Source organism: Mirounga leonina, unplaced genomic scaffold (genome assembly GCF_011800145.1).
Source record: "Mirounga leonina isolate KUSES-001 unplaced genomic scaffold, KU_Mleo_1.0 Mir_173, whole genome shotgun sequence".
In the NCBI taxonomy this organism is placed as follows: domain Eukaryota; kingdom Metazoa; phylum Chordata; class Mammalia; order Carnivora; family Phocidae; genus Mirounga; species Mirounga leonina.
The window spans coordinates 10,132,074-10,159,630 of NW_023270447.1; the positions used below are offsets into that span (position 1 = coordinate 10,132,074).

Genomic DNA, 27,557 nt, shown 5'->3' on the forward strand with positions numbered 1-27,557 from the left:
GTCTAAAGGCAAAATGATTGTAATAGCCTTGGTAAAAAATATTACTGAAATTAAATTTCAGTACACATAAAATAAAAGAGCATAAGAACAAAGGAAACTATACTGAGATACTAGAAAAAAAATCATGGTGTAGTGGAAAAAAACAAAAACAAAAAAACAAAAAACCTTGGATGACAGGTGCTTTTAGGCTCTGCTGTTACTCTGGGGAAAAAAACCCTGGGCCTTGGTTTTCTATCTATAGAAGAAGTCAAACTAGCTTATCTCTTTCTAGTCCCACTTCCTGAGCCTACAGTATCTTTCTTAGAAAGAATCTCTGACTTTCAGCAGAATACCTGTTTGACTGGAACAAAGACCACATTTGCAACTAGGCATGACCAAAATGATAAAGGTTTAGCCACTGAAATATAAGTCAAAGTGCTCTATGTCTGTCCAGATAAATCTCCTTAAAAGAGACTATATATATACTTTTTATCTCTTTTTCCCTCCACTCTAGACAATCTGCTGCTAGGGATGGCTGGAACTCTAACAACCATCTTGGAAATAAAGTTTTGTCTTATTTAAGAAATCATTATTTGGAATTTTTCTGTAATTTCAAAAAGAACTTAATCCTAGATGGTACAAAACCACATACTTATACTATATTAACTTGAGATTAAGTAGTTATTCAACAATAAATAGCAATGAAAATAAAATGCTAGAAGGAAAAAGAACCCTAGAAGGAAAGATCACATATGGTATTCCTACCATTTTCCTACTAACTTCAAAGAATAAGAGAAAAGAGGGGTTTAATGATTTTCCTCCCCTCTAATAGGGGTAGTTAGTATGTTTACTGTAGGTAGATTAATTCCATACATTCATTATTCCCTCATTCTTCATTCAGCAAATATGTATTAAGCACACTATGTGCCATGTACTAAGGTGCCTGAATAAGACAGAAAAGATTCCTATTTTAATGAAGTTTACATTCTAGTGGAAAAGTGAAAAGCAGTGGATATTTAATACGGTGGAAAAATACACAGAAGCTTAGCTATTCTTCCACTGATGACACATTCTCACCATCAAAAATATAAACTAATTATAACTAAGTTCTTCCTTTATTTTTTTTAAAGATTTTATTTATTTATTTGAGAGCGCAAACACATGGAGAGAAAAAAGCAGACTCCCCACTGAGCAGGGAGCCTGACTTGGAGCTCGATCCCAGGACCCTGAGATCAGGACCTGAGCCGAAGGCAGACGCCTAACCGAATGAGCCGCCTAACCAAATGAGCCTAAGTTCTTCCTTTAGATAATGAAGGCTCTAAACAAGAAGCAGAACTATTTAATATTCTTTGCAACTAGATCAACTGTTTCTATAAACCTTTATTTGTGAAGAGAGAGCATGTTTTATCCATCTTTTAATTTCATAATGGAAAAAAATTCTTGACATTTCAATATTCATAACATCTTGAAACTTAATTTTTATAGAATGAAAATGAACACAGAAATGAATATGATAAACAAAAAAATTTTGGTAAGGCATTTTTTCAAGGAACTTAAAATCTAATTGAAACTTTAGGAACAGAGATAATCCAGTCATATAAAGAAATTGTTGATCACTCAACAAAAGGGACTAAAAACTGTAATATCTAAATAAGACATAGAAACCCAGATTATGAAAAGGCCCAAGCAATTTTTAAATATGCCAAGGCTTCAAAAGCAATGTGTTTGTACTCCCAATCCTCTGATAAAAATTAATATTAGGGAATAAGTGGTTGTGGATATGGAGGTTAACCTGCTGATGAATACCTACTAAATGATTTAGGTATGACAGACATTAGTTCACAGCCGGATTTCAAATGTGGAAGATATAATAACACAATCAAAGAGAGTAAATGGAGGAAAAGAGATCCTAAAGTCAGGAGAACAAGCCACCAAAGGGCAGAAGAAAAAGTCATGTACCACTGATGTTTTCCTTATGTACTGTGCATACTGACAAATGGCTTGGAAAACAGTGGTTTTAGTACAGTTGACCCTTGCACAACACAGGCTTGAACTGCATGAGTCCACTTATATGCAGATATTTTTCAATACACTAAGGTACCATAAATGTATTTTCTTCCTTATGATTTTCTTTTTTTTTTTTAAGATTTTATTTATTTATTTGACAGAGGGAGACACAGCGAGAGAGGGAACACCAGCAGGGGGAGTGGGAGAGGGAGAAGCAGGCTTCCCGCCGAGCAGGAAGCCCAATGCGGGGCTCGATCCCAGGACCCTGAGATCATGACCTGAGCTGAAGGCAGACGCTTAACGACTGAGCCACCCAGGCGCCCCCTTCCTTATGATTTTCTTAATAACATTTCCTTTTCTTTAGCTTACTTTATTGTAAGAATACAGTGTATAGTACATATAACATACAAAATATGTGTTAATCAACTGTTCATGTTATCGCTTAGGCTTATGGCCCATAGTAGGCTATCTGAAGTTAAGTTTTTGGGGGAGTCAAAAGTAATATACAGATTTTTGACTGCACAGGGTTCATGCTCCTAATCCCCATGTTGTTCAAAGGTCAACTGTAATTTCCTCAATAGATCTCTACAGGTCAAAAAATTTACTTTATACCTAACTTTCCATGAAAGAAGTGGTCTAGGCACTTCAAATATAATTCCCTTGAACGAGACATTGCACATAGTAATTTATGCAATGGAAGGCCATATTGAAAGATAGTGTATTGTAATATAAAGTAACTGTAGCTAAAGTGTACATACGCAAACCAAGTTATAGTCTTGATACAGTCAAGTACATATGCCACAATATGGCATAATTTAAGAAGAGCAAAATATAAATACTGTATATTTATAATAAAGCATGATTATTACAATACAACATAATGCTTTTAATATACAAAACACATTGAAGGATAGTCCTATTATGGGATACGTATATCTACTTCCCGGAGGATTCAAAATGGTTATTATATATGCTAAAATTTTATTATGTTTCAATATGCCTTTTAAAGGGGTGACTAAATCAATAACCTATTTTTTATAAAATTGAGTTGACATCTGAACTGAAAAGAAGTCCACTTTTTCACATAAAAATGTAAATGTCACAAAAAATGGTGATCTTATTTCATGTCATTTTTCAATCTCAATAGAGATAAAGATCAAGGACAGCAATTCTCTCTGAAAATGGACTATAAAGGAAAGAGACTAACTCTAAATAATAGAAAATAAACTATAAATGGCATAGGTTCTTAAGCTGGGGTTCAAGATGTATTTCAAGGAACACAGTGTCACCCTGAATGAAGTTTTATATAAAATTTTGAGTGTTGGTTTTTATCAGGTTCTCAAATGAGTGTGAGATTTAAAGAGCATTCAACACACTTAGAAGTGTAATGATCTTATTGTTAGCTGAAGAATTTTACAAGCCCCTAAGTTATTCAACAGCAAATACCCAGATAATAGTACTTCATTTCCAGAGTCCCTGAATTTACCTCTTCGCAAAGCAGTTTCAAAACCAACCAAACAAACCCAAAGATGGCACAGAAACCCATCAACTCAAGAGATACAAGTTTGTAGAAAACTATATGGGATTTTCTACTGCAGTCAAGATCAGAGGAAAATCATCCGACAGTTGCAGCATAAAATTCAAGAGAAGAGAATGACACATATTTCTCCGGATATCCCCTTTATAAAGCTCCTTCCCATTCCAAGACCTAATAAATTAAGTTGAACATCTCAGATATTCCCTCTCGGGATCTTAAGGGTGAAATCCAAATGCCACTCCCCCACAAGAGAAGCAAGGAACACTCCCACCCCAAAGAGGCAGGAAACCGGTTTCTCCCAATTCCAAGAAAGTGAGCAAAGCGAAGGTTTGTCGTCAAGGATGACTATCAGACAAAATGAAAGAGACTTGTCACTCTTGTTTGACGGGAGGGGTGGGAAGGCGGGACCCCAACCTTAATGCTGCCGCACACGATGGGGCCCGGATCTTCAACGTAGCCTTGCCAGATTGGTGTGGAACTGAGAAAGCAACTCAGCAGCAGAGCTGAATGGCAAAGGCAAGACCTGAACCTCCTGGTGAGGAGCTACGTGGCACTAAGCAAACAGTGCTTCGTCTCCCCCACGCCCTGCTTCCGCCCTGCCTTTCCCCCTTTGGTTACCAGTTGCTCCAGATGCCGTAGAGTAATTCAACAAAAGCGAAAGAGAGGTTCAGGCACAGGAAGAAAAACAGGTTCCGGGACGTCTTGTCCGACAGGATAGACCTGGGGGAGTGATAAAAGTGGAGAAGAGGCGGGAGTCAAAGGGGTGCCAGGACCCGGAGGTTGGGTCCCCTTTCAAGACCCTCCCGGTCCAAACCTCCTTTCCTCACAGGGAAGGAAGGTGTCCCTGACGCTCCCTCCCTGTACCTCGGGCTATCCTTAGGTCTGGGCCTTCTCCCCTTCGGCCGGATACCCCTTCCCGCAAAAATAGCACCCGCACCTAAACCAGCCCGAAATCTTGCCGAACAGATTGAACTTGGGTGGTTTGTATTCATCGTCCTTGATGGACAGGGGCAACATCTTCTCTGCCCGGCGAAGCGCCGGGTCTACTCCCCTCTAGAAGTGGCTCCGTGGGTGATGGTAGTGACAGTGGTGACGCCTCAGATGGGATTCCCCAGCGTTTGTCCCGGGCCGCGCGCCGCTTCGAGACACAGACAGACACAGACACACACCCGGGAACTCGCCGACTTCCGGCCCGGGCCGCGCAACGCGTCCTGGGACGCGAAAGGGGGAGGCGGGCCCGGGGGCGGGGCTTGCGCGGCGGAGGGCGGGGCTTACGGCGGGAGCGAGGTGGGACCTGCGGGGCGGCAGTAGGGGGCAGAAAAAAGTGGCAACTGCTGGGTAGTTAATGCGCCGGCCTGGGATGTAGGCACGAAGAAAATCCTGAAGTGACGGCCCACAGACTGGGGTGGCTGGGAGGTTGAGGGCCCGCTCTCGCCCACCCAGACCGCCTACCACTGATGTTCCCGGATGCGCTGGGGTCCAGCGCCTGCCCTTTCGCCATTTCCCCCTATTAGCATTAAATCCCGGTGTTGGGGATGGCAATGCTTTAGAACCCAGGCGGCAACGTGCTCTGTAGCCGCCAGTCCGCGGGAAGCGCAAGGGATAGTTTTGCTGGGTGAACTCGGTGGTCCCCCAAATCCTAGTAATCCAGTCCCGGAGAACAGCGCCTGGCCTTCCGTACTGCCAAGTGTGAGGCAGTCAACACATGCCTTTCGAAAGAACGTTAAATGAATCCAGAAGAAGCCCTTTAAAGGAACCCCCTACGAGACCATGTTGGAAATGAGGTTTGGGTAAGGCACTGCTTCCCGGACAATCTCAACCCGCCGAAGCCCCCCAAACTCTCGAGTTCGTGCAGGTCCCCTTCACTTCCAGGTCATCCCGGGGGCCGCAGCCGCGGCTGTAATTCTTGTCAGAACCTCCCTGCGCATTTGAGGGAGGTGCTGGAGGAGCTGACTGGTCGGTGGGGCGCGAAGACGCGCGGGGCGCAGAGAGAGGAGCTCTCGGGCTTGTCCTGGGCGCCCACAGTCGTTGGAACGCTCCTGCGGGCGCCTTTCCGGAAAACTGTTTGGATAAGGTCAGGTGGTCCATCACGTGAATGATTAAAAGTTGTTAGTCTGGGGAAGAAATGGGGGAAAAGGAGGATTGGCTTTTGGAAGTGGGCTGGAAACTACAAAACCGAGCTTCTTGGGAGCTGCCTTTGAGCCTCACAGGAAGTGGAGCGTCACCGGGAAGGAGGGGCGGCCACCCGGGGACTGTCCCTGCTTCAGGCGCTCACTTTGCGGGCGGTGTTTTTTCCAGGTTATCATTCAGCGAATGAGGCAGGGTAGATGCACGCTGCTGGGTTTAGAAACAAACAAACAACAAACAAACAACAACAACAACAAATGAGCAAGCGAGACGCCCCTTCCGTTTTATGAGAACTAGGCTGCAAGCAAATAAGTCGGCTGGCCCCACTGCAATCTTCTGCACTCGAGGTAAGGAAATAGCAAATGCTCTCGTGTTAAAAAATTTTTGCAGTGAGGATGTATGCATGTTTTGCTCTCGTTCTTGGAACTTTGTGCGTGAGTGGGGTAGTGATTTGTTGTCTTTATTTTTGAAAATGTATTTTTTTCATTGTTCATGTTAATTAAAACTGCTGTGTAAAACAGCTAGATTCCAGAAATTAAGTTCTGTAAAGAGTATTTTCTCTTTGCCTTTCTTGGCCTATGTCTCATTATTTTAACTTAAACATAGAAATATTTTCAATTAGTAGAATTTACTTATATTTTTTAGGAAGCTTTTATATGAGCCATAGACTTTAAATTTTACTCTACTGCACTGCTGGGGAAATATTAAGTGGTTGCAAACTAGGTTAAAGATAAATATTTCCATGGTAATTGGGTTTTTCTCCAAAACGGCTTTATTTCAATATGATGTAACTGGGGAGTGGGGGGGGGGAGATATATAGAAATAACCAAATTTCAGTAACTGATTTCCCGTATTCTCTTAATTCATCAAGGTCAGCTGCAATTTGAGCCTGTATTTTTGCATTCCATTTTTGAAAATGAATTCTGCATTTTATCCTATATTGCTGTGAACGAGAAATTGCTCAGCTGGTTTATGGAGAAATCTGCATTACCCCATTACTCCTTTCAAATACTGAAATAAGTTGGAGAAATTGAAGTTTAATTTCAGTTATATTGGTTTCCTGGGACTCCCAAATTGCAGCCTAACTGCAATACTAAAGGCATTTTAATGGAAATAGAAATTGGACACTAGTTAAATGAGGAAAAGTTCTGTGAGTGGAAAATGTTTGCATCTCACTTCTTTTGTCATTCTGAAATAATGTTTCTTCGATATATGTTGACCAATATATATTGTCATATCAAAGTTAAAGTTAGTTTCTTTCATTCAGCGGTCATTTAATGAGTGAGTGTCTACTATCTGCTAGGCTCTGTGCCGGGCACAGGGTGGAAAATAATTATAAAGCCAGTTAAGTCCAGGTTCTTTCCCTGGAAGAATTTTATGGGATGAAGTTGATGTGAGGAGAGAGGGTGACAGGATTTTAGAATTGTGTGATGTTTAAGATGTGCACAAGGTATGCCCTTGGTGTATCAAAGGGAGACAACTGTCACTCAGTGAGCCTTGTGATATATACCAAGCCTTTTGTCTCAGCCATCCTGTTGCCCCTTCAATAACTTGTTTAATGAAAGAACATTATTTTGGAAAATCAAAAATGATTCTTCTGCTCAATTCAGGTGGTCATTACAGATGCAGGATTTTGAAAGATTCCAATCATAACTCTTAATTCCTTCATGTCTTAAAAGATTAAATGGGGTTTTTAAGATTATAAAATAGATACAGTAATGAACATTTTAAGATTAATAAATGGATTTCTACCCTGAACTTTGAAATATTTGTTTAGATCATCTTCTACTAATTAATTGCATTAGATTAACTAGGCAGACTATACGACAGGAAAAAACCAGCTTCTCAGACATGTGCTTGAGGACTGTGAGAAATGAATGCAGAGAGAATGAAGGGGCAGATGCTTATCTCCAGTCAGAGTTCCAGCTCCTTTCAGTCAGTAGTCAGTAAGGAATAGGAAGGATGCCATCTGTCATTCCTCAGTAATCAACCCTGGCATTTAGCTGCAGCCCTATTTTAGACCCCATGCTTTTTTAGATGCTTCAAATTGAATGCCCCGTGAACGTCGACTGGATAAAGAAGCTGTGATGATGGTGGATAAAACTACAGATTCTTGAAAATCTAGAAATTGAATATAAGTGTAAATTGCTAATGTGTTCCAAGGTTTTGCTCCATGGCACATATCTATAGCGTATAGGTTTCAAATGTATAAACACATTAGATAGGGGGATGATATGAGTTTATTCTGCTTCTGCATATTTCCCAAAGGTGAAAACACAAATATAGCAGGGTTAGCTCCAACCTCACGGGAAGATGTTATCTATCTCTCTGTCTAAATGCGATTTTTAGAACACGGAATAGCTCATTTTAATTTCTAAAAATAATCTGAAGCCTATAGGCAATGGCATTAAAAGCATTTTTAAAAATTTTCTGATGATTGACAAAAACATCACAGAAGAATCTTTGATTTCCCCTAATAGCACCAAGAGATCCTGTTCCTATCAATTACAGAAGCCATAAAGAAAAGTTTTAAGAAGTTAAAACTTTACCATAATGAGGTAAGTACCAATATGGGCTTTTTTGTTTGTTTTTTTTATTTTATTTTTTTTTTATTTTTTTTATTTTTTATTTTATTTTTATTTTTATTTTTTTTATTTTTTATTTTATTTTTATTTTTTTAAAGATTTTATTTATTTATTTGAGAGAGAGAGCATGAGAGGGAGGAGGGTCAGAGGGAGAAGCAGACTCCCTGCCGAGCAGGGAGCCCGATGCGGGACTCGATCCCGGGACTCCAGGATCATGACCTGAGCCGAAGGCAGTCGCTTAACCAACTGAGCCACCCAGGCGCCCTTTGTTTTTTAAAAATTGTGGTAAAATACATATAACATAATATTTGCTATCTTAACCATTTTTAAGTGTATAGTTTAGTAGTATTAAGAATATTTACATTGTTGGGATGCCTGGGTAGCTCAGTCGGTTAAGTGTCTGCCTTCGGCTCAGGTCATGATCCAGGATCCTGGGATCGAGTCCCACATTGGGCTCCTTGCTCATCGGGGAGCCTGCTTCTCCCTCTGCCTGCTGCTTCCCCTGCTTGTGGTCTCTCTCTCTCTGACAAATAAATAAATAAAATCTAAAAAAAAAAAAAAAAAGAAGACTATTTACATTGTTGAGCAACCATTCCCCAGAACTTTTTCATTTTGCAGAACTGAAATGCTATGTTCATTAACCAACTCTCCATTTCCCCCTTCCCCCAGTCCCTTGTAACTACCATTCTACTTTTTGGTCTCTATGAATCTGACTCCTCTAGATATCTCCTATAAGGTCTTTTTGTGACTGGTTTATTTCACTTAGCATAATATCCTCAAGGTTCATCCATGGTGTAGCATGTGATAGAATCTCCTTCCTTTTAAAGGCTAAATAGTATTTCATGTATAAATCACATTTTGTTTAGCCATTTTTCTGTTAATGGATATTGGATTGCTTCTGCCTTTTGACTCTTGTGAACAATGCTGCTGTGCACATGAGTGTTGTACCAATATTTTTATCTGAGAAGAATTATTTCCTCTAGAGGTACTCTTGTTTCCTTGGAAATAAAAGTTCCTACTTGAGCCAGGGTCTGTTCGAAAATACTGTAAGGCCTCCCTTAGTCTAACCCATCAAAATAATTCAGCTTACGGAATAAAGCCAATACCCATAAAGTTGAAATATTCTTGTAGACTAGAACAAAGCTGAAGATAAGAGACTACACAAGACACTGAAAATACGAAGTGGCACAAATGTGGAGTTTGGTGTGACCTACCACTCTTTCTGTGGCTCAGGGAAAATCGTTTCATATTCTCAGTCTCCGCTATCCCATCTCTCAAATGGGGTGGATATATTTTAATTTCCTTGTCTCTAAAGATTTGAAACCTTACTGATTTGAGATATTATATAACACACAGATGGCAGAGGTCTGACAGTTTTCATTACTATTGCTGAGCTCTGTGAGGGCAGGAACTGGGTGCTCTTTGCATTACCATCCCTAGTGCCTGACAGTGCTGGGCACGGGGTAAGTACCTGTAAGTGTTTGTTGACTGATGGATATTTACCATGGGGATTCGGACCTTCCTCTAATAAAGTTAGAAAGCTTGTATGAGCCAGGATTGCTTTGATGTTAGGTTTGATATCTGAAACTATTTATAAATTATAATTCATATGTATGAAATCTCTTTCTCTTAGCGATTTTGGAATGTGAGTTTATTGCTGAACACCACTGTTTTCTAAAAGAGAGAAGTTTCCATAGAATATTCCAGAGATCCGTTGCCTAACAATCTTGCCTTCTCTCCGTTTTCCTGTGACTGAAACAGAAGTTCAAATGAAAAGCTCTATTATGCTAGAATGGTAAAAGCAATATATTTGCAGATGTACTTGGTTTCTTTTTGACCCATTTCTGGAACTAATTTTGCATGGCACTGTACTGAGCTAAAAATGCTTTTCTATTTCTAGGCTTTCTTCTTAGGATGCATTGACTCCTTGGATCCTTACAAGTCGTGGATGTTCCTCTTAGAAATAAGGCCATTCCTACTCCTGTCCAATACATGTCCATGGAATTGGTCATCTCCAAACATCATCATCATTATCTTCATCATAGCTACAATGAATTGGCAATTCCAGGAGAAAGATGCAAGGCTAAAGCGAACTTTTATCTAGCATAGTTTTATGTAGCATAACCTGGGCACTTCGAGGGTAGAGAGGAGCTCACTCTCTGCCTCAGTAACAAATGGCTGAATTAAAGGAGGAGGTACTTTAAAAAAATGTCCCACATGATACTTATACATCATTTCCTCTTAAATCAGCGATAATGAAGCAAATCCAGCTAATTGATAGTAGCTGTCTGAGGAAGTATAGAAAAGGAATCTGATGTTTTGTTCAGGCTTAGGAGGAAAAAAAAGTGCCAGGACTGTTGGGCAGCTTCTGCTATGAATAAAGGGGTGGGAGTGGGCAGGCAAGTGGAAACACAGGTACTTACTGTCTGTTATCCCTGCTTTAAATGCTGCCCTTGGTGTTCCCTCTAACTGGATTTACCTATAAAGGAATGGCTCACTCTGCCTGGCTGCCAACAGGAGGACTTGATCTTGAATGTGCCCAGTACGGAAATTCTTTCCTTACAGCCTGCAGTGAGAAATGACCTGTCACAGCATCTATCTATTCAAATGCAATATTGCAGTAAATGTAGCTATTTATCAACCTGCTTTAGCAATACTGTTTCGGAACTACAATTTCAAAATGCAGTGAGGGCCAGAACTAAGCCTTCTAAAGAACAAGCTTTAAATTGGCTATCAGTGATCTTATATATGTAACCAGTTATACTGTGACTAGAAAAGACTGATTGCATTCATCCTAATAGCCAATCCACGACCCAGTTGATCCAGATTGTGGTCATCTAAATGGTCCATTCTGAACACTGTACAATCGATCCTAAGTACAGCAGAACCACAAGATGAATCCCACGCTATGGACAATTTTATTATTTATTATTACTATAAGTGTATTCCTACTCCTGTTTTTCCTATTCCTAAATAATGTCCTATTCCTAAATACGAATAATAAAGAATATTTATTGGTAACACAAAATCATTTAACTTATTTTGATGTATTTAGACCTGTGAAGAAAGTAATGGGAGTTAGGAAGAGCCTTGTAAGAACAGATGGGTTCCTCAGGAGGAAGAGTGAGGGAAAATCACTTAGGAAGCAGAAGATAGCAGTTGGTAAAGGATGAGAAAAGTGGTATGGCACTTCTAAAATAACAGTGAAAAGAATGAATTTCTTGAATATGTGGAAAATAACGAAAGGCAAAACTCTTCCCAGAATACCAGATAGCACCTGGAAAAGACTTGTAAAGAAAAGTGACCTTTCATGTGCTATTTCTGGCATTTTGTGTTTAGTCATGAAGTAAATTCTAGTGTATGTGGCTTGAAATTTTAATGGAAGAGGCTTACTATGGGCAATAGTGAATGACACTTGGTAGCAGTGTTTTCTCACTTAGTTTTCTTTTTCTGCCAATCGTCCTGAAGTCTAAGGGGTTTTTTGGGTCAGTTCCTGGACCCAAACTAAAATTTCATTTCTCAACTAGGTAAGATTTTATTTTCTGTTGGTTTAAATCCTGTATGCTGCCTGCCAGATTAAGTCATCTAGCTTCTAATTTTTGTTAGCTCCTAAAAGTTTGGGGAAATTCACAAGGACAATATTATCTAAGAAGTGATGATTTCCCCCCAAGGCAAATCAGCTCATTCTTCAAGAGCTTCCATAGAAACAAAGATGTGCAAAGGTATTTTAATGCAGAATATCTTTGAAAAGATGCAAAAAAAAAGAGTTCTGGGATGTCTTTTATTTATCAAGTAGCTTGACCACAGAACTGAAAGTAGAAAAGTGGCTTGTGCTTAAGACCACATTTCTGACTGGCTGTGCTAGTCACCAAATGGGGGATAACTCAGGTCTTTCACATAGGGATTGGTTTCTTGGGTACTGTCTAGTCTTAATTGGGCCTTCGCATTTAATTTAAGTTTGTTCTGTTAGTTTCAAGCATTTCTTATCCTTTGTGGAGTTGAAGACCATTTAAACAGAGATTCCCTCACCCCATTTAACCACAAAGAGCTGGGAGCACTTACTCAAAAAATGGGCCAGGCACTGTTCTGGATGACAAAGACTAATGGAAACTGCCTTCCAAATACAGTTAGACTCAAAAAGGAGCATAGTCAATGGTTGTAATACCTGGAAACAAAGGCTAGTGACACTATGTTCTGAGTTCCCAAGAGCACTGAGGATGGAGAGTGTGAGGCATGTTCGCAGGGGAGGGGATGTTTGAAAGAGACTTGGGAGGGGCCCGGGAGTAAGAGTTTGTCAGGTGGGGACAGGAAAGGGCTTTGTCGGTGGAGAAAATAGCATGTACTAACACATGGAGTCCTAGGCCAGAACACTGGCTGTCGGTACCATAAGAGAAAAGTCCTTCTGAAATTTGGCACTACGTGTCCCTTTGCCGTGGATTGAGCAGTGTGTGTCATCTGCATGCTAGAAACCTGGTCAGAAACTGCTCATCAGTTGCATAGCTGTCTCTTCCAACTCTTGCATGTTCACGGAAGGAAAGCCCAGGTTCTGAATTGGCCTCTGCATGCCCTTCCAGAGGTGATTTTACGTCTTGGCAGCTGAGGGCCCTTTTCTGAGCATCTGTATTCTATAATCATCAGTTTTTAGGCAAGTACTAAAGTACTTAGGATGAACCAGAGGAGAAAACAATCTGTACAACATGAGACAAATCTAGTAGTGAAATGGCAGAATAGTGATCGTTCCTCCACCATCTGTGGCATCAAAATGAAAATGACAGCTTCTCCGTGTACGACGTCAGGCTGCTCCCTGCTTTTCTACTTTATGAGTCAGAGGACATAACTAATCTTTGTTCGTACTATGCTCTGGCATATTTGTTTTCAGCTTCAGTCTGGATAATTGCTGCTTTTTCAGTCTGAAGGAACTAGCCCTGAGAAAAGAATTATTCATTCAGCAGCATTCCTTCTAGGGAATATGGAGAGATGATATAAGTAAATAACTGACTAGTGTGTCTTTGAAAATTCAAATTGCCTGGTCCATTTAGAGACACCCATTAGAGAATTTGCAACTGTTGCTTTATAGACTATGCATTATTTACTTTCTTACTCTTATACCCACATTTAAGAAAAATTTTTTAACATTTCAAATAATGCTCTTCCAAAAGCTATTCAATTATCAGATATTAAAAAATTTCTGACCTAGTGACCCCCGCAGTTCCACTCCTAATTACATACCTAAGAGAAATGAAAACATACGGTCACATATAAACATGTCCATGAATGTTCATAGCAGCATTACTCATAATAGCAAAATGTGGAAACAACCCAAAGTCCAGCAACTGATAGATATACAAAATGTGTTATATCTATGTAGGAATGGAATACTATGTGGCAATAAAAAAAAATTAGCGAGGTACTGATATATATATACAATGACATGGATGAACCTTGAAGACATTCTGCTAAGGGAAAAAAACCCAGACACAACGACCACATGTTGTATGATTCCATTTATATGCAATATCCAGAATAGGCAAATCTATGGAGACAGAAAGTAGATTAGAGATTGCCTGGTTGGAGGGGGGGTGAGGTTGGGGGAGATGAGAAAAGGGGGGAATGACTGCTAATGAATGGGTCTGGGGTTTCTTTTTGGGATGTTGAAAATGTTTTAAAATTAGATTGTGGTGATGGTTGCACAATTCTGTGAACATACTGAAAGCCACTGAAGTGTTTAGTTGACCCTCAAACAACATGGGTTTAAACCGCGCGGGTCCACTTACGTGCAGGTATTTTTCGGTAAATATGGTACAGTGCTATAAATGGATTTTCTTTTCCTTATGATTTTCTTAATAACATTTCCTTTTCTCTCGCTTACTTTAAGAATGCAGTATATAATACATATAACATACAAAATGTGTTAATCTACTGTTCATGTTACACTAAAGCTTCTGGTCAACAGTAGGCTACTAGTAGTTAAGTCTTGGGGAAGTTAAAAGTGATACAAGGGGTTTTGACTGTGCAGAGTGGAGTGGTTGGTGCCCCTAATACCTGTGTTATTCAAGAGTCGATTGTACTTTAAGTGGGTGAAATTTAGGATATATGAAATAAATCTTAATGAAGTTGTAAAATATACCCCAGCATACCAAGTATAAATATTTATATTATTGGACAGATAGTGACAGTTTTGTGTACTGATACTTTGATACATCCTTGCAGAATTTAGCACAACACAGTGGAAAGAGTCCTGGACTGCCTTCAGGAGAGCTAGATTCTTGCACTGGTTCTGCTGCTAGTGTGCTGCATGCGTGAGCCTAGGCAAGTTCCTTATGCCTGGACCTTGAGTTCTTTATGAAGTAAGGAAGTGACTTAGAGCTCTGAGCTGTCTTTCAGTTTATGTGTTTGTACAGCAAAGCATATAAATACTGGGGCAGTTTTGGAGCCCTGGCTTTATCCCTGACTGTTTGAGTATAACCAAAGTAGTGGGGTTTTCAGAAGCCACCTGGCTAGCAGTCCTTCCCCCGATCATGTTCAGGTACGTCGTGTCAGGTAAAGTATATGTAGAGCAGGGTTTTCAACCTCAGCATCACTGGCATGTTAAGCTGGATAATTCTTCCCTTTGGAGGGGTGTCCTGTCCATTGCAGGATTTTAGCAGCAACTCTGACATCTGCCCACTCGATAGCATCTCTTCCTCAATCAAAATGTCTCCAGTCTTTGCCACGTATCACCTGGAGAACAGAGTCGTCCCCCGTTGAAAACCCCTGGTATAGAAGATGCTAGAATAACAATATGAAAATAACTAAAAGGATATGCTGTCTACCTATGAAGAACTAATAAGTTAACGTATCTGCAAAAAATACCATTTGGGGGTCTTTGATTTTTCAGATGATCAGGAGACGAGAAAGGAAGACCTTTTGTTTTGTTTTGCTGACATTTACTGTGTTTATTAAAAGTCACATTTAATCGACGGTAGTCATGGATTGGAGAAAAGCAGAGAAGGATTAGTCTAAGAGCTGTCAGATCCTCTTTAGAATAAGACAGGGTGTCAGTAAATACATACAGACATTAAAAAGAAATAAGAAAAAAAAATCTAAGAAGAAGGTGTAGGAATTGAGGGCAAGAGAACTGGGAGTTACCTCTACTAACTTCTCGGTTCTATGTAAGATGTAGACTATCCTAGATGTGTTCTTCCTTGTATCTCCTGTTCAAAGCTCAAAGCTGTGAATTAGATGATAAGTTCTTTCTCTAGAGAGAGAATAGAAGGGTGCCTGGGTGGCTCAGTTGGTTAAGCGACTGCCTTCAGCTCAGGTCATGATCCTGGAGTCCCGGAATCGAGTCCCGCATCGGGCTCCCTGCTCAGCAGGGAGTCTGCTTCTCCCTCTGACCCTCCCCCTCTCATGCTCTCTCTCTATCTCATTCTCTCTCTCAAATAAATAACATCTTTAAAAAAAAAAAAAAGATTTAGAGAGAGAATAGAAGAAAGCTAGAGACTGAAATCCAGACAGCCAGTGAAGTCATCGTTCTTCTCCAAACTGATCTGAAACTGTTTCTAGCGGGTCTACAGTGGGAGTTCCGAACTTCACCTGTTCTCAAAGTATAAATGTGCCGCTTGCCCTGCAGTCTCTGAAATTCTTGCTCTTCTTGCTTTTCTATACAGACTAAAAATTTTACATAATTGTATTGGGTTGCCTTATTTAATAAATACATGAAATATTTACACTGTGTTTCTAAAGATAAATTATTCACATCTCCCAACACATTTTTGGAACAGGTAAAATAGGAGATTAGAAGTTATCTGAAAGAGGAAATTTCTATGATGGGCATAGGGCTAAATCCTACTTAAAAGTATAGGTGAAAGTGAAATACTCGTGAGTGTCTTTGACAAAGTATATTTATAGTAGGGTATATAATTATCATATAATTATATGTAAATATAATTACATAATTATATTTATAGTAGGCTATAGTAATTAATTTCATTACTTTTCTACACTAAAATTGCCAGATAATTACCTGTGTCTGCTTTAGAAACTAGAAACACCTCTGTGTGAGTTTTGCGATATGCTGTTCCTACTCAGCTGTGGAAAATGAACACAAAGATTTTAATCAGGGTGTATTTTAATGCAATTGTTGGATGATTCTTTGCTCTGAGTGCTTATAGCTAGCCATTTTTATGCAGAACTGAAAATATGTTTTATGAGACCTGCTTTTGATTCAATATATTAGAAGGATTTTCAAGGCCTTTGAACCAAGATTATTAATTCATAATGGTTTTTCCTTGGTTGGCTACATTAACAGTATGTGTTGTTTTAGTAAGAGGGTATATGCAATGAAAACACTGTATTCTAATGCCTTAAATTACTGTCCTTGAAGAATAATCATAGTAAGCTGGGGTTACTTCAAAAATAATTCATTTTATTCATATCTTGAGTGAGGCCACGATAAAAGGAGAGACACAAAATTGCTTTTCTTAACAGAACACAAAATTGCTTTTCTTAACAGAACAAGCCAGAGAGAAAGTCCAGGAGAGAATATTCTTTGCAAATTCTCTGAAAAGGTTACTACAAGGTAACATTGCTTTCCAAATCTGGACTATTGAAAAGTGAGAGTTGCTGAATGGCAACGACCATCTCCTTGATCTTATGAATAAGCTCTTCTTTGCTTGCACAGGCCTCAATGCACTCTCCAATCATGGAGTGGATGTCCCTAGCCCCATTAGACTTCTCCATTCCCCATTCTTGTACACTTCAAAGGGAGATGTTAAAGGCATGGTCTATATGGTCTCTCTGTGTCCTTGCTGAACTATATATGGAGAAACCGTTTCTACAATTGCAAAGCACGCCTTCCCCCATGAAACAAGATCACAGGAGTGGGATTGTCACTTGAATTCCACCCCTGCTAAATCTCCTCCATGAAAAACAAAAGGCTGACCGAACATCATCATTTGGACATTAAAGTGAGATTTTATTGGGAATGTAAGCTGTGAGATGGGAAGATTTAGACTACAGTCTTAGGATTGCCTGTGGAACGGTGGTCTGGCAGCACGTGCCCAGTTAAACCACAGGCTGTGGAGTCCAGAGTCTAGGCATCCACACACAGTGCTTTTCTAAGGAGATGGCGACAACCAAAACTAAACTGTACGGTCGCAATGGTACTACACAGGACTGCGATAGTGGCTTAGCGCGGTTGGCCTACCACAGCTGGGAGGGAGCAGTAAGAAGTCTCCTCCAGCTTTATCCCATTTGTCGATATCGTGGAATAGATGAGAGTATTTTTTTATTGTATCACCTAAGAAGAGAAATTGTTTGTTTTTTTTTAAGATTTTAAAAATTTATTTGAGAGAGGAGAGAGAGCACACATGCTGGGGAAGAGGCAGAGGGAGAGGGAGAAGCAGGCTCCCCACTGAGCAGGGAGCCCGATGCGGGACTTGATCCCAGGACCCTGGGATCATGACCTGAGCCGAAGGCAGTCGCTTAACCGACTAAGCCACCCAGGCGTCCCTAAAAAGAGGAATTGTATGAAAAATAATAAGAGAGGGCAAATGATGGATCCATTAAAGTCATCAAGAATAATATCCTTTCCAGTTCTAAGATCTATTTTTTTCTTAAAGGTATTTTCTAAATGTTTAGAAACTTCTGGTTGATTTTTGTTTTCAGTCTTTTTATAAGTAAGTATATCTTTGAATATTCTTTTTCCTCACTTCTGGCTTTCATACTTGAACAGAGCAGTTGAATAGATCTAGGATATATATGCTAAGATGTGTGTGAAGGCTCAGCTGCCAAAATACAAAATAAGGACTTACCTAGAAAGCTTATGGAAGCTTGTAGAGGAGTAAGTAAAGTCTGGAATCAGAAACAGAACCAGCAGAATAAAAAAAAGAAAAAGAAAAAACAAAAAAAAGCCAGCAATAACTGAAAGTCAACAGTGCTTCAGAAGGAGGCAGCAGGGGTGATAATGAACTCTATCGGAGGCTAGGAAATCGGAGCTCTGGGTCTCTGTAAAACTGCCTGTGTGATTCAGTCTTTTCTTACATACGTGACTGAGAGGTCTGATCCACCAGGAATGTTTGACCCGTGAATGTCCAGACCACATTCATCGGGTGTTTGTTCACCTAGTATTCTGTAGCCATATTGCAGGTGGAGCCTTTAGGTATAGTGAGGAATAGGAGAGTACATAGCTGATTACAGTACCTTCTGATCCTCCTGTACTATCAGAGATGGTGACTTGGAAGCTCCAGAGCCCTACCTCAGTTCAACCTGAATTTAAATCTGGCAGTACATCCCTTAGCCCATAATGAGGGACAGCCTGGCTCTGGCAGCAGATTTTCTTGGGTATAGATTCCAGATCCATTACTTAGTTGCCTCCTAATCCTGAGAAAGATATTTAACCTCTGTAAGTATTCAAGCTCTAGTAAAAGATCCTGTCCCTGCCCTGATCAAAACCTTCTAAGAGCTTCCTATCTCAAGTAAAATAAAATCTATCCTCCTTTTTCAGCTGATAAGGACCCTGGTGATCTGGCCCTTGCTTATGTCACTCTGATGTATTCTCTTCGTTACCGCTATGCTAACTTATCTTTGAGTTTACTTTTCGTCTGCCTCTCTCTACTATTCCCTCTGCATCAAACAGCAGAGACTGAGTCTTTTATTTGTTGCTGTAGCCACAGATCCTAGAACAGTGCCTGGTACAAGTAAGCACTCATAACCACTTGTTTATTCTATTGAGTGAGTAAGTACATACCATGACGTGCAAAGCACGTCGTACAGGGCCTAATGAGTGGTAAACCCACTGTAACTGTTGCTGCTGCTGCCATTATTATCTGTTTCTTATATTAGGCTTCCGCCTATGATTTCAATTAGCAATAATCACGCCTCGGATAAAGCTCATTGGCTACCACCTATGATCTCATTTGGAGAAAAGGTTGCTACCAAAAAGTACTTTTAAATTTTGTATACTGGAGTATAATTGACCTTTGAACAACGTGAGGCCAACGCCCCACACAGTCGAAAATCCACATTTTTGACTTTTGACTCCGCCAGAACTTAACAACTAATAGCCTACTGTTGACCAGAAGCCTTACCTATAACATAGTCGATTAACACGTATTTGGTGTCTGTATTATATACTGCATTCTTACAATAAAGTAAGAAAAGTGGAAATATTGTTAAGAAAATCATAAGGAAAAGAAAATCCACTGATAGTTCTGGACTGTATTTACTGAAAAAAAAATCCACATATTAAGTGGGTCCACGCGGTTCAAACCTGTGCTGTTCAAGGTCCTGCCGTATACATGTATCAGAACATCATGTTGTGCACTTTAAATATATGCAATTTTTATGTCAATGATCTCTCAGTAAAGTTGTTTAAAGAATTAGTACACTACTGAGAGAAATGTAATCCCATTTGAAAAAATAGTCTCCGTTCCAAATTCTTCATAGTAAAATGAGGGCAGATTTTAAAATACACTGCTTACTTCTTCTGGCTTGTGTGTAGATGAGCTTTTGTCCACAACTGCAAAAGCAAGCAGGCCCAGAAGGGGAGGTCCATTCACTGCACTTTTCATTTTTACCTTAGGCCAAGTCGCCCTATCAAAGAGGCAGGGAGAACTGAATTTAATCAACTCAAATAAGATTTACCTCCGTCCTCCTTAGAAAGGCAAAGCCAAAAACGTGGTAACTAGTAAGAATGCTAACACTGTATTTTATTGCCGTTTGTATTCCAGGTGTTGCCACATCTGCAAACTTCCCGGACGAGTGATGGGCATTCGAGTGCTTCGTTTCTCTTTGGTGGTCATCCTTGTGCTGCTCCTCGTAGCCGGGGCTTTGACCACTTTACTGCCAAATATCAAGGAAGACAAGATGCTCACTTTGCGTAGGGAAATAAAATCCCAGGGCAAATCCGCCCTGGATTCCTTTACTCTAATAATGCAGACATACAACAGAACAGATCTCTTACTGAGACTCTTAAATCATTATCAGGCTGTGCCGTATCTGCATAAAGTGATTGTGGTGTGGAACAACGTTGGGGAGAAGGGGCCAGAAGAGTTATGGAACTCTCTAGGGCCTCACCCTGTCCCTGTGATCTTCAAACTCCAGGCAACAAACAGGATGAGAAATCGACTCCAGGTCTTTCCCGAACTGGAAACCAATGGTGAGTTGCTGCGGGGGTCCTAGCTGGCATGGGCTGCCACTCCCCAGAGCTCGGGGGGTGGGTGTGTGTCTTTCCCACCTTCTGCTTGTCTTACTGATGTGGAGAAAGCAGGGAGAGGGAATCAAAAAGAAACATAAGGGGCAATTTTCAAGATGTCAAGAAGCAGTTTAGTGGGGAAGAAATCACATACATCTTGCAACGGTGACAAAGAGGTTAATGTGAACAAAGATCGACTATAATTACACAGTATGGTATCACAGAAAGTAGTAAAATGCCGTTCGGCTTACGCTTAATGTATTTTTTTTTTTTTTTTGCCACCTTCCTTTTCCTCCCGTTCAGAGCAGTTTCGTGAGCATTGTAATTTGCTTAGAAGACCCTCGGTTTTATTTATTTATAGGTTCATTCATTTCTAGGATAATGGATGAGAGCTGCATAATAATTTTCCCCTCAGGCAATTATAAGTATCAATTACAATTCAAATAAACACTTTTTCTACCAGACAAATCTCTCCGAGAGTACATTTCTTGTTTACTAATTTTGTTCAGGAAATTATTCATTTGAATGTTCTATCTGGGCACCATTGTTTATTACTAGTTTTGTTTCCATTTCTAAACTGTTGGATATAATTCTTTTTCCTTTCGTTGCAGCGGTGTTAATGGTAGACGATGATACGCTAATTAGCGCCCAAGACCTTGTCTTTGCTTTCTCAGTTTGGCAGGTAATGTTGCTCTGTCCTTTATGAATTCATCAGTATAAAGTTTTATCTCTGATTTAGTTGGGCAGCGTCGTGGTTTAATGTGGGAGTCATCTCAAACAGTGTAGACAGTATTTTTCTAAGAGACATAGATATTTGTTGCATGGTAATCAACATGTCTCGTGTTCATTTAATCCAGCCTGCAAGTTATGGTATCTTTTATCTATATTTGATTTATATTTGATATGCTGGGGAGAAGAGCTAGAACTATCTTCCAGAGAACAATGAGGAGATGATCTGGTATGGCAAAGACTAGAATCGAGAGATATTTTTCTACGAGGCCACAGATACATGTCTCAAATGAGAAGTGTATTTCTGTATTAATGTTATATATAACTTTCTTTAAAAGAAAGCATTTATTACACCCACAAAATTTAATCCTAATGCTGGGACAACTTTTTAGGAATTAGGAATAGTAATAATTCCACATGCATCATTGTGGTGATAGTTTTATTTATTTATTTATTTTGGTTGTTTTTTTTTCTCCCCCCTAAATCCTAGCTGGAATAAACAGGCATAAATTGTTCGCTATTCTATAAACACAATTCTTTGCTATTGAATATGTGTTAATTAATAGTAGCTTGCTTTTACAAGTTGCAGAAATCAGGACTGCACACCAGTATTCTGAAGCTGTGTCAAATAATGAAACACTGTGCTACCCAATAAATGGTCTAATTTGCACTATAGTAACACTCCTTAATTAGCTACGTGGGATATAAGAACATTAGATATTAATGGTAAGTGGTCACAGTACTCTGCAGGTATCAGCACTCTCAAAACTTCAGTTTCTAACTTTATACCAAGTTCAACAAGTTTTTTTCCCGTATAGCAGTTTTTCCAGCCCTGTAAATAAAGCTTCTTAGGCAAAAAATTCTAATGTAATATTTCGGCTGTGAAATTTCTATTTCAGGTAAAAAAAAATCAATTTACCTAAAATGTCAGTGGTGGTGGGGGTGGAATAGGAGAACTGTGCTTATTTAGAACAATCCAAGTAAGCCACAATTAAAAATGGATAAATATGATTTTTAGGTTTTATTCGTAGAAGAATAACCAAGAACAGTTTCAATCCATTGCACAAGGTAACTTGACTCCTACAGTTCAGTCCCATCAATGCCGGGCATAGTGTAATGATTTGGGGTATAGAGGCAGGCAAGGCTGGAGTGGACATCTAGCGTGCTTTTGTGCTCACCTGTTACCGCTAATTAGTGCTATGACTTTTCCTTCTCTAGCCGTCTATGGAACCTCATTCATCCTCCTAAATGATGTCAATGGTACTTGCTCTCTGAAGCCCCCCAGGGTTTATCCTCGACTCCCTGCCCTTCCCCTTTGCCTCCCAGTAACAAAGCTGTCACCCTGTCCTCAGTGCTTCCAACAGGCTTACCCAGCTGCACGTACAACCGTCTCACAGTATGGGAATTCCTTGTTCACATAGCTGAATCATACCCTTCCCAGATGATGACTTTTTTGAAATGGGATTTAACCCAGGCTGATTTAGATGTGTGTGTGGATGTGTGTGTGTGTGTGTGTGTGTATGTGTCCCTAGTTTAATGTCTGTTCAGTAAATGAGTGAAACGCAAATTACTTATGAGATTGAACTAAACCTTTTAACTCTATAAATTCTTACTCTTTTCCATGCTTCACTGGTTTTCTCTTGTTTGCTGGTTTTTGTTTCATTTTTAGTTACTCTCATCTTACTTCTATGGTTTTACTACTATCCTTTCTTCAAAGAGTCTGACAGTGCGTTGGTGGTGTAGTGGTGAGCATAGCTGCCTTCCAAAGAGTCTGACAGCGTCTCATTATATATTTTTTACTCATGTTTTTAAAAAGGAAACACCCAAGCTGAGAAGGGGGAAAATATAACATTGTTTAAAATCAACAGTGACTTTCAAGAACATTGAAATCAACATGGAAAAACAGAATCATACATGTAGATCCACAATTTTATGTGCTCCTTAGAGATTGAAACAGATTTTCAAAATTATGCTATATCTTCTTATCTCCCGTAATAAATAGCATTCGTACAGTCAGCTTCTTTTGAAGCAAACTTTGAAGAACCAGACTCTTTGGTGACTAGATTTTGTTAATATCAGAGAACATTTGAATTCAGAGAACATTTGTAAGGTTAGAAATTTTGTTAGCAATTTGGGTTGCGATGGAATTTTGACCTGCAAACGTATCAGAATGTAGATTTATGAAGTTGCCTGGAGTTAGATGAAATTGAGATGTGGAAGCCAAGAATAAAATAAAGTTGATAAATCCGTTTAATTCTCTCTATAATGAATCATTGCCTTTCTCACCATGTCTGCTCTCAAGAAATGCCACCCTTAATTGTTGCTTTTCCATCTTTTCAGCAATTTCCTGATCAAATTGTAGGATTTGTTCCTAGAAAGCATGTCTCTACTTCATCAGGTGTCTACAGTTATGGAGGTTTTGAACTGCAAACACCGGGGTTTGGAAATGGCGACCAGTACTCTATGGTGCTGATTGGAGCCTCATTCTTCAATAGCAAATACCTTGACCTGTTTCAGAGGCAACCTGCAGCTGTCCATGCTTTGATAGATGAAATCCAGAACTGTGATGATATTGCCATGAATTTTATCATTGCCAAGAACACCGGGAAGACTTCAGGGGTATTTGTGAAACCTGTAAACATGGGCAATTTAGAAAAAGAGTCCAACGGTGGCTATCCTGGAATGTGGCACCGAGCTGAGCACTTTCTGCAGAGGTCTTATTGTATAAATAAGCTTGTTAGTATCTACGATAGCATGCCCTTAAAATACTCCAACATCATGATTTCTCAGTTTGGTTTTCCCTATGCCAACCACAAAAGTAAAATATGAAACTAAAACAAACAAAAACAAACCTCAAAACTGCTTAGTATCTGAGTAGCTTCTCTTTGCTAGGGTTGGTGTTTTGTTTTGTTTTTTGGGGTTTGTTTGTTTTTTTAAGCAACATCACGAACTTTTATCCACTACAGAAGTCTCTACAAAGGAAAAAATGTACCATGCTTCTAGGACATAGAATTTACAGGAACTTCAAAAACCAAGAAGCTGGTACTCTCTAGATAGGTTTTTTTTGCGAGGAATTTTCATACACGGATAGAACTTCTTGGTCAGCGATTTTATTGTTTACATTCTGAGACAGTTCTACAATTTCTTGGATTCCTGGCGTTTGCCTTAAGGACCTATAGCAAGTTGTCTCCAGGATCAGAAACTTCAGAAAAGCATTTCTCAGCTTTTTCCCTAAAGGATGATTGTTTTCATTTGAAGCTTGAAATGCGTCATTAGCAAAAGCCTATGGCATAGAGAAAAGCCATGTGAGGGGAGAATAGTCTCAATCCCTTATAAAAACAAGTGGAAAACTCATGACTCTCAGTGCTTTCATTGTGGTCTTTCCAACCAGCCCTTTCCAGCACTAACTCGGCCCAGCATGGTTTTGATGCAACCGTCAGTGCTTTGATTTTCGTGGATAAGTCTGTTGTGACTGGGAGAGTTCATTTTAGTAGCTGAAGGATGTCTAGTTGTTTGCTTGATTTTTGTGAATATTTACTGCATGGATCACAAAAAAATGCAACCTGTGTTTCTTATGTGCAACTTCTATGCAGCAGGGAGCAAATGTGATACTGGATTCAGGTAGTGCATTTTGTCCCTGAATCTGACCTTGAGAAGTGTACGTTAATTCCTATATTTTACAGAAACTGTGTGTTGTTTAAGAAACATAAAATAATCTTCTGAAAGAATGATTAATTAGGAACTGAGGAAAGTTACAACCTTTGGTATGGAAAGACCTTTACTGTTAGGGCATAGGCTTATCTCATGGATACTAAAGAGTTACGTGTATTATACACAAAGTTAAACTCTCGTATTCAGAGCTGCTGCAGCTTTCTTTTTCTTTTCTTTTTTTTTTTCAAAAAGACCCAATGCATTCATCATGATGATATTTTGGTTACATACGAGAAAAATAACTGAATCATAGCAGAGGAATTTTATAGGGAGTCTGCATCGTAATTGAGCAAGTAAATTGTTAACTTGCTCACTCTGTTACATGAATTAGTATCTGTGTTCCATATAGTGTCTGTGTTTGGTCCTTGTTTACAAGAGTAGCAAGGAATAATTAAGCTCCTGTATATCACCTTCTCCTCTTCCTCTTCCCCCTCCTCCTCCCATAATGTCACTGTATTCTCACATTTGCAAAGCTGTGAAAATATTATAATAATCATGGTTAATGTTCCAACAATGAGGTCTATGTGCAGTTAGTTCAGTATATGTTGTTTCTTTACATTGGCATGTGTATGTGTCTTAATGCAGTCAGATAAAACCAGTAGAACCCAGAACCTCACTAAAAACCTATAATGTTCATTATCTGCTTTGGCCAACCTTGGTAGTGATTTTTAGCCTCTTGGAATTCACCTGGCAGATAAATAAAATAAACTTCTACCATGCAGATGTTCTCTTAATTAAGCAGACTCACGTTTTTGTGGTCCGTGTTTTTACAAATTTCTAAATATTCTAATATATTGCTCAGGGTAAAGCAGAGGCATTAGCTACGTTCCCCGGGGTTGGGGGGAGTTCTCCAGTGGGAAAATATTCTGAGATTTTATTTCCCATTTTGTGTTCTCAAACTTGTCTTAAGCATCACATAAGTTAATCGTATCATGTTTTACAGACATTATAGAGCAAATATGATCACAAAGTGAAGTTCAATCTGTGATACAGAGACCTTTGCATTGCGGCTGTGATTCTACTAAAACTATTTTCCTCTGTACACCTCTTATTCTTGCTCCAAATGATTGGGAGAAGAGATGCTGCTCAGGTTTGAAACTGCATGAGGAAAGCAATGAACTTAGAGGCTAGGTGTGCCAGGAGAGTATTTGGACTCAAATCCTTCCTAGATCTCACATTTACTTAACTTCTTGGAGCATCGGTTTCCTCATCTGCAAAAATGAGAGTCCTATCTACCTAGTGGTTTGCATTAAGAAATAGAAGAGCTGTTGGAGTGTGTGACTGCTAATAAGCGCAGTTAATTCTACAACTCAATACCTAGGTATTAGAAAGCCTCTGGGCCCACCAGGTGAGATATTCAAGAAATTATTCCTATGTAACAATGGGCAGAGAACCATGGCAATTTTCAGGTCTTTATTTCAAACGCCCCTTTTCTTATTCTTAAAACCCTACATACTCATTCTAGCAATTTTGGCTTATTCAGAACAGCGTAAAGGAGAAATGAAAAGCACACCACCACATTAACAATGGCTAGGCGTATTTGTGTCTATTCCTCCTGACTTTCTGAAGCATATATTTTAATAGCATGATTTATTTGGTATTTCATTGGATAGATAAACTATAATTTATATAATCAATCCTACTACCATTTTGTTTGATTTCTTCCTATTAGGACAACATTTGGGTAAATGCCCTTGCCTTTGAGCACATCTATAATGATTCCTTTAAGGCCAAGAATTTCAATACTTGGACCCATCCAGTAGTATGCATGTTTTTAGAGTTTTTGGTACATATTGCTAGGTGTCTCCAGAGGCATTGCCATCGCTGCACTGTTAGTATCACATCCGAGGGCACCTGCTTCCCATCAGACTTCCCAACATTGCATATTTAACGTTTTCTTTCCTTTTTCCATGTACAAAATTCGCAAAGGATTTGGAAGGACTTGGCTATGTTAAGAACTCTGTTAAGGGGCGCCTGGGTGGCTCAGTTGGTTAAGCGACTGCCTTCGGCTCAGGTCATGATCCTGGAGTCCCTGGATCGAGTCCCGCATCGGGCTCCCTGCTCGGCAGGGAGCCTGCTTCTCCCTCTGACCCTCCCCCCTCTCATGTGCTCTCTCTCTCTCATTCTCTCTCTCTCAAATAAATAAATAAAATCTTTAAAAAAAAAAAAAAAGAACTCTGTTAAGAAGGCTAAAAAACAGGAAGCCCAACTGTCAAATAAAAGATTCAAAGGCAGTATAAGCTTTAGGAAGCTTTTGAAGTACTTCTAGAAACTCTTTGTTCCCAGGCTTGAAGTATAGGCAATGAATTGCTGACCCTTTGCTTGTCCCAGCAATAAAAAAATTTCGGGGTGGGGGAGCGGTGGCTCAGTCGGTTAAGCGTCCAACTCTTGGTTTCTGCTCAGGTCATGATCTCAAGGGTCGTGGGATTGAGCCCTGTGTGGGGCTGCACGCTCAGCTCAGAGTCCGCTTGGAATTCTTTCTTCTCTCCCTCTGCCCCGTCCCCCCCCCCCAAATAAATAATCTTTTTTTTAAGATTTATTTTTAAATTTATTTATTTGACAGAGAGAGAGACAGCGAGAGAGGGAACAGAAGCAAAGGGAGTGGGAGAGGGAGAAGCAGGCTTCCCGCGGAGCAGGGAGCCCAATATGGGGCTCGATCCCAGGACCCTGGGATCATGAACTGAGCCGAAGGCAGACGCTTAACAAC

The 27,557-nt window shown here is 39.7% G+C and overlaps 2 protein-coding genes across 5 annotated transcripts in view; one reads left to right on the forward strand and one right to left on the reverse strand.

The window, feature by feature from the left end:
• SLC30A7 (solute carrier family 30 member 7) overlaps window positions 1–4,738 on the reverse strand; it is an 85,315-nt gene extending 80,577 nt beyond the window's left edge. For both annotated transcript variants that reach the window (XM_035017909.1, XM_035017908.1), the window contains exons 1-2: window positions 4,461–4,738; window positions 4,142–4,243 (exon numbers count right to left, since the gene is read on the reverse strand). In XM_035017909.1, the coding sequence (XP_034873800.1) occupies window positions 4,142–4,243; window positions 4,461–4,540 (182 nt within the window). In that variant the 5' untranslated portion in view covers window positions 4,541–4,738. The remainder of the gene's footprint in view (window positions 1–4,141; window positions 4,244–4,460) is intronic.
• Window positions 4,739–5,458: 720 nt separating this feature from the next.
• EXTL2 (exostosin like glycosyltransferase 2) lies at window positions 5,459–25,584 on the forward strand. 3 transcript variants are annotated; one of them, XM_035017911.1, is made up of 6 exons: window positions 5,459–5,597; window positions 5,822–5,997; window positions 8,131–8,208; window positions 19,947–20,374; window positions 21,022–21,092; window positions 23,480–25,584. In XM_035017911.1, the coding sequence occupies exons 3-6, from the start codon at window positions 8,204–8,206 to the stop codon at window positions 23,966–23,968; spliced, it is 993 nt and encodes a 330-aa protein (XP_034873802.1). In that variant the 5' UTR covers window positions 5,459–5,597; window positions 5,822–5,997; window positions 8,131–8,203; the 3' UTR covers window positions 23,969–25,584. The 3 variants fall into 3 exon arrangements, with proteins under 3 accessions (XP_034873802.1, XP_034873801.1, XP_034873803.1); XM_035017910.1 differs by lacking the exon at window positions 5,459–5,597 and having other exon boundaries at window positions 5,724–5,997; XM_035017912.1 differs by lacking the exons at window positions 5,459–5,597; window positions 23,480–25,584 and adding an exon at window positions 21,723–21,983 and having other exon boundaries at window positions 5,732–5,997.
• Window positions 25,585–27,557: the final 1,973 nt, after the last annotated feature.

What these genes read in the sequence shown, in the direction of transcription:
- EXTL2 (XM_035017911.1), top strand. An exon ending in TCCCGAACTGGAAACCAATG is followed by an intron (nt 20,375 to 21,021) that starts GTGAGTTGCTGC and finishes CTTTCGTTGCAG; the next exon opens with CGGTGTTAATGGTAGACGAT. An exon ending in TTGCTTTCTCAGTTTGGCAG is followed by an intron (nt 21,093 to 23,479) that starts GTAATGTTGCTC and finishes CCATCTTTTCAG; the next exon opens with CAATTTCCTGATCAAATTGT.